The following is a 7,015-nucleotide window of genomic DNA, read 5'->3' as shown; positions in this document are numbered from 1 at the left end:
TTTTAAATTTTAATATGTGGCATAACCTGAAAGACCACCAAGGCTAAAACATCACTTTGTAAATAAACCTGAGGGACTTGCACAAGTTAATTTAGAGGACTAAAATGAGTCCTCTAAATTTTCATAGCCTTTCATGTAAAATCATTGGAACTCTAAGATCATAGTATCCAACTTTTGCAGCTTTTAGATATTGTTATAATTATTACAGAGCTTGCAAATATAAAGAAACTGAAATTTACCTCTACCAAACAAGGAACTGAATGTACTGTATGATGAGAACACAGACATTATAAAAGACTTAATTTTTGAAATTTATAATTGTGATTTGGAATATCTCAACTTGTGGAATCCTTGGATGGAACTGTTGCTTCTAACTGGATGAAACTATATTTTGTATCTAAATGGATTAAAATTGAGATGACATAATTTTGTAGTATTTAAACTTGATTGAAACCATCAAAATAAACATACATTTTCAAGACTTATATGACGAGCTTTGTTTTGTAAAAATACTTGTTGCACAATATAACTAAGTGAGCTTTAAAAAAAGACAACAGCTAGGAAAAGATTTGGACTGAAAAATTTGTACATTTCAGTATAGAAAAATTAGAATGAGAATATATTTTATTTAGCAGTGTGTTTTGAGGTTAATACATATCTCACTACTTAATTTTCCATTTAAAACATTATAGTCTTCAGAGAAACATTCGTTAAAGCTGTCAGTAATTTCAAATTTATGTGAAACTGAAGATTTCAGGAAATTTTATAAACAAATTAAAAATAAGAAAGGTGACATTGAAAAAAAATTGCATTCTTTGGAAAAATGTGAGTACATGGTATTGGAGAAAATACAACTAAGAAACTGATTAAAGTATGTAAATATGTACCAAGAGTAAGTATTCTGCTTATGCCACGTTTAACATTTAGGTAACTGACAAAAAGAAGTTTCATAAAATTATATGTCTGTGTGTGTGTGTGTGTGTGTGTGTGTGTGTGTGTGTGTGTGTGTGTGTCTGTGTATGTCACTGTTAAGGGTTTTCTATTAAGGAAAGCAAAAAGCAATAAAAATAAAATGTGAAATAAATTTTAAATCAAAAAACATAAAATTCTAACTAAATAGGTCTGAAGACTGATTACAGCTTAGTTACAGCTGATGTTATTTAAAACAGCATTCCATGACAGTGCTTAGTTATCATAAATGAGGCCCACTAAACAAAAAGTTTCGGTAACTTCTCTATTGGGCAGAAATTATTTTAAATATCGTGTTAGCAAACGGCTTAATAGAAATGATAACGTGATATACTTATTTCTCATTTAAATTTTCCTCTAAACATAAAATTTTACAACCATGAAACTGAAGGAGTCAACCTATTCAATGACAATAAAGCTGCGTGGCAAACAAGCTAAGTGGGAATTAAAACAGCTTAAGCAAAAATAAATCAAAATTGTAGCTTTTTAAAAATCAATTTTCATCCCCCTAATTCTGGAGAATTTATACTCTGCCTCTTCTGCTTGTGGTTTAGGAAAGAAGCCCAAAATTCAGGGTACATGTATTAAAATTAAATATTAAGATCAGTAAACCTCAATTGGCACGAATAAACAATATGAAAGAGTAAGCACAAATACGATCTATTTGTTTACCCATTTTTCTAATTGTGATAGCTATGCTATGAAATTCCTAAAACCAGATGGGAGACTGGCTTAATATTTTGGCAAATAAACACATTCAAGTTAATGAGGAATGAGAGATAGAGCACTCTGGATTTTAGCATGAACAATTAAAATAGAAAGATGTTACATTTCCTATTCCATCAGTTGACAGTATACTTATTTTCCTGGCAGAAATTTGGAATCTAAGCAACTCAGGTCCAGTGAGTGCAAACAACTGACATGCTTAGTCCAACAGGCCCCTGTGAGCAGGCCCTCTAGGGCATTTCCTGACACCACATAACCATGGACCTTTCCCCCCTTTAGTGGACGCTGCGGGTGATCAGGTAGCCCTGAGGAGCAGGGGCCTGAGACTCAGTCAAGCCTGCTGTCAACCTCCCTCTGATGGAGGCCACGTCCTTTTCATGAGGCTGTTAGGAACGCCACCGTAAACCCCCACTATTTCTATTTTTGCAACATTCTTCCCAGTCCTTTCCTTCCTTCCCTTCGTCCCAGCCAAAGTAAAAGCATCCCTGGAATTTAATGGACTGAAAGGAGACCGGACGATTGAGGGGTAGAACGGGGCCTGAAGTGGCTTTGGAGGCAAGGGGGTTAAGGGAAGGACCAGAGGGTTGAGCGGGGAGAGGCAAGAGGGTTGAGCAGAGAGAGGGAAGAGGCAATCTCCCCCTACCCAACTGCCCCTCCCAGGAGCAGATACGGCCCCAACAGCCGGCGAGTCCCTCCGGCCTGGAAGACAAAGGAAGGATCAGGGCCCAGTAGTGACGGGGAGGGTGGGGGCAACGACTCGCGCGAGCTCGGGGACGTGAGAACGCAGCCCCCGCCCCGTTCTCCGCCTCCCCTGAGAAAGGCGGGGGCCCCACGCCGCCCCGAGAGGTCTCCCTGCCGCGCCGGCCGTGGGTCCCAGGCGGCCGCACACGCCCAGGCACGGGCTGCTGCGGGAGGGCGCGGTGGGGGAGGGGAAGGACGCGGGGGCGGAGCCGGCGAGCAAAGAAAGGCCGAGCGGCGGGGCGGGGGCGGGGGCTTGGGCGGGGCCTGGGCCGGTCGGGCGGGGCCGCGGGGCGGGGCGGAGCCGGCAGGCCGGGGGCTGCCTGAGACAGTCACTGCCCTGACGGCGGCGGCGGCGGTTGGCCGGTGGGGGCTGGGGCGAGCACGACCGATTCTGCTGGGAAAGCTGGAACTGGCAGCCGCTGGGGGCCAAGAGGAGGATCCGGAGCTGGGAGCGTGCCCCGGGCCCGGCGGAGGAGGCGGCTGCAGTTGGAGTCCCGGGAGCGCTGCTGGCGGCGACTTCTCAGCTAAGCAAGTGTCTGAGACTGAGAGTCCGCAGCAGCGGCGGCGGCTGCGGCCACGGCGGCGGCTGGGGCCGAGGTAACCGGGGGGCGGCGGCGGTGGAAGCGAGGCCCCTCCCTCGGGTTGGAAGCTGGGAGGCTGAGGCCGGGGCTTGAACCTGACCCAACCACCCACCCTCTCCAGCCTCGAGACCCAGATTTGCCCCCTTCCCTCGCTCCGCCGTCGGCCGGGTGGGAGCGGGAGCGGGAGCGGGGCATGGGGCGGGAGTGCAGAGGCGGAAGCCGACCGGGAGGCGACCCCTCGTCTGGGATTGGCAAGGACCTTGGTCACCCCCTCCCCCTTCAAAAGACACACCCCAGTCTCGGTGCGGGGCTGGGTGCAGAGGCGCTCCCAGCCTCTGGAAGGGCAGACCTCGGTGTGGAGGCTGCACCTTAGCTCGTGGCCTCTCCGAGGTGGCCCCCCTGTGGCTCGTCTGGGCGGTTCAAACCCCAGGTAGTGCCCGGCGCTGGGAATCCCGGAGTTCCTTTTGTCTGTCAGATGAAACTGGAGGCCGGACCTTTGGGCAGACACCCACTAGCACCGAAGCACTCTACTCTTTATCCTTTTTCTGTCTTGGAAGGAATTCCTCCCTAGCAGCCTTTTATCCGGCCAGAGTGGTAGATTTTATCTCTGACCTCCATCCTTGGCCTAGAGGAAGGAAGGATTCACATTTTACTTGTGTTTGATTTATCATTCTGTATAGGAACAATCATCTTCCATCGTTTTTTTTTTTTTGTTGTTGTTGTTGTTTTTAAAGCCGTTTCCCATCCAGCTGCAACCCTGGTAATCCTCCCCTAGATTTTTGCAAACTATCAACAAAGAAGTGTGGCTGGAGGAGTAGACAGTCCTTGACTGACTGGACTGTGTAAGTTAATAGAGCTTCCTTAGCTGGCGCTGTTCTACCAGTCTACTGTGAATGAGCGTTTTGGCTGGAGTTAAGGGTGTTACTGTATGTGCATAAAGTATCTCCCCCCCCCCCTTGCTATAGTGAAGTTGCAAAAATCTTGGGTAACTTGATTAAAATGTGGCTGTTTGGGAAGCATAACAACAAGGAAGAAAAATGCAGAAAGGAGAATGTGATTATTTCAGGGGTTTTTGTCCAACTTTTTGAAAGTGCCAAAGGTGAAGCAGTGGATTTTTCAGATTACGTTAACTGGTACACTGCAACATTTATTGACCTTAATACGTTTTTAACATATGATATTTTGCACTGAGGTATTTTTGTTTGTTTTATTTTAGTTACTTGTGGAAATTGTTGATTACCCGGACATCTTAAAACCAAGAAACCTGTGAACAGGTTCATTAAGAATCTGCTGTCTTGAAAAATGCATTTTATGAATGCTTTGAATTAAGAAAGTGTTAACAGTGGTCTGTCATTTCTGCCACATAAGAAACTATAATCTGAAACAGTTCCCTGGCAGTTGCCCAGATGCCTGAAACTGGCAAGATCTAGTACTCTTGAGTGATCATCCTTCAACGAGAAATACAGAGCTACTTACATACCGTACCTCATACCGTGTAAATGTAATCTCTCTGATGCCATTTAATGCAATGGACCTCTTTTCTGAATCTAATTGTCAGATGCAGAATTGACACTTGGAATCTGGAGAAGTATTTTGTATAAATTGAAAGATTGGGTTTTTTCTTTAGTTTTCCAGATGCATTGTCTCATCTCTGTTCTTGAAACATCCACAATCACATAAACTCCAGTTATAACCATGGAGTTATGTGATTCATTAAGATATAGGAAAAGTGATGCTGAGCTGTGGAATCAGGCGTTTCTCCCTCAGTTCAACTAATACATAGACTGCTGATCAAGAATAAGGAACCAAATAAAGTCATGCACGTTCTGTTGACAGATGCACTCTGTGGCTGTTGAATTTTACTGTAACTAGTTACTCTTGTCATTCCGAGTCAACTTAGTATGCAAGTTATGTCATAATGGATGGAAAGACCTGTGTTGATGTATCCAGACTCTAGCAAATGAAGATAAAAAACCTATTATGACTAATCCTTGGGAAGAGAAAGTCTGCAAAATGGCTCAAACCAGTTTACTGCAAGGGAAGCAGTTTTACTGTAGGGAGTGGGTTTTCCACAAGCTTCAGCATTGCCTCCAGGAGAAAAGTAACTGCTGCAATAGTACTGTCAATGCACCATCACTTGTAATGAATTCTGGGAATAATGCTAGTGGTGTCTCTGGAAAGGGAGCTGCCTGGGGTGTGTTGTTGGTAGGAGGGCCTGGCAGTGGCAAGACGGCCCTATGTACTGAACTCTTATGGCCAAGTTCACCTACAAGTTTGCAGAGAGGTTTACATCGCCAAGCTTTGGCCTTTCATTTCTGCAAAGCCCAGGACTCTGACACTTTGTGTGTTGGAGGGTTTATTAGAGGTCTAGTAGCCCAGATCTGCCGCAGTGGACTACTCCAAGGATATGAGGACAAGCTAAGGGATCCAGCAGTCCAAAGCCTTTTACAACCTGGGGAGTGCGAGAGAAACCCAGCCGAAGCATTTAAAAGGTAACAATAAAAATGTCATGGTGTTCAGATTTCTATGCTGAAATTAAATTAATTTTTAGTTGTAGTTTTTTGGTTTTTTTTAACTTTGTGGGTTACTTTTACTAGTGCTGTACATTTGGCCTTAATCTGAAGTTATGAATATACCTGTTCACTTTGAATATCAAAGAAAGTAAAATCTAGGTTTTGGTATTGCACAGCATATGGATTAAAAGTGTATCTGAATTTTACTTAATAACAGTGTTATTTATATTGCCTATAAATGATAAGGGAAATTTGTTCTTGTGCTAGAGAAGCACATTTAGCTGTCTGAAAATAGGTTACCTTTTCAGAGGGTGAACTGAACTTAGAGTAATCATCAGTATAGCATCTAGTATCTTTTTTTTTTTTTTTTCCTTATAGTAGTAGTATTTCTTTAAATAAGAAAGGGTTTCTTTAAAGGAGATTATTGGCCACTGAGAATCTGAAGAAAATTTGCTGATGAGTTTTGGGATTTATTCTCCTATTAAATAATTGAAAAGCTGAGTGATATTTTGAAATATGTGAATTTATAAAATAGGGAAAATTTGGGATCATCTTACTATTTTTACTTTTAGTGAGTGGTACAAAGAAAGTGTTTTTTTCCTAACTTCAGCTAAGCTTTTTTTCCATGGTAATTGGATTGGTCCAGGAAGTGAGCAAGTTGCTTTCCAGAGTGGTTTCAGATTCAAATCTGTTCAAGAAAACATAATTCCTTGAAAACACGTTTTTTTTGTTTTTTTTTTTTTTTGTTTGTTTGTTTGTTTTGCTTATCATGGCTCTGCTCATTGTAAAAGTAGCAGGCAAATTGTTAGTTTGTGCCTCACTTCTGCTTGAATTACCCATTTTGCCATAAGCTTTTTCTCTACAATAACATTCTTAATGGGCAAAAGTTTGTTCTCCAGATTCTGGTATACTGTGCACTGGAGGTTTGTGTGTGTGTGTGTGTGTGGCTCACTTCTGCGTGAGTGTGTTTCTAGGAGAGATTTGAAACACTCTAAAAAGAGTGATGTTTGTTTTTATGATGTCCTCAAATCTAAGAAATTGGAAGTAATATTGAAAATATTTAATAGTAATTATAGTAAGCAGTATGTGTCGATCATTATTCTAAGTGCTTTACAAATATTAGATCATTTAATCCTCATAATAATCCTGTGAGGTAGTTACTATTCCCATTTTATAGATGAGGAAACTGAGGTACAGAGAGGCTAAGTAAATTGTTCAAGGTTACAGACTAGTAAATGGCAGGGCTGAGATTTTAAATATGTGTGTGTGTGAGTGTATGTATGTATGTGTGTATATGTGTTAGTAATCTTAGAAATTCTTTGGAGGACTTGATGGGAAGAGGAGGGGTTTAGAAGGTTATGTGTGGCAAAGCTGGAGAACAGGAGTTGTGTCATAGTGTGGTTTGAGTGTGGGTTTTCAGATTACCCATATAGTGATAGAGGGAGTGGTATTCTAGAATGAGTTAGGGATGGTACAGAATTCAAA

General features: G+C 42.5%; 1 protein-coding gene across 2 annotated transcripts in view; it reads left to right on the top strand.

Moving 5' to 3' along the window:
* The first annotated feature begins 2,763 nt into the window (after positions 1-2,763).
* The window catches only part of ANKRD50 (ankyrin repeat domain 50), a 51,042-nt gene continuing 46,790 nt past the window's right edge, over positions 2,764-7,015 (top strand). The window contains exons 1-2 of one of the 2 annotated variants that reach the window (XM_010389098.2): positions 2,764-3,033; positions 4,234-5,509. In XM_010389098.2, coding sequence (XP_010387400.1) covers positions 4,998-5,509 — 512 coding nt within the window. In that variant the 5' untranslated portion in view covers positions 2,764-3,033; positions 4,234-4,997. The remainder of the gene's footprint in view (positions 3,034-4,233; positions 5,510-7,015) is intronic. The other variant, XM_030925554.1, reaches the window with a different exon arrangement.

The sequence above is a fragment of the Rhinopithecus roxellana genome, chromosome 2 (assembly GCF_007565055.1).
Source record: "Rhinopithecus roxellana isolate Shanxi Qingling chromosome 2, ASM756505v1, whole genome shotgun sequence".
NCBI lineage: Eukaryota > Metazoa > Chordata > Mammalia > Primates > Cercopithecidae > Rhinopithecus > Rhinopithecus roxellana.
This window is presented reverse-complemented; position numbering and strand designations above follow the sequence as displayed.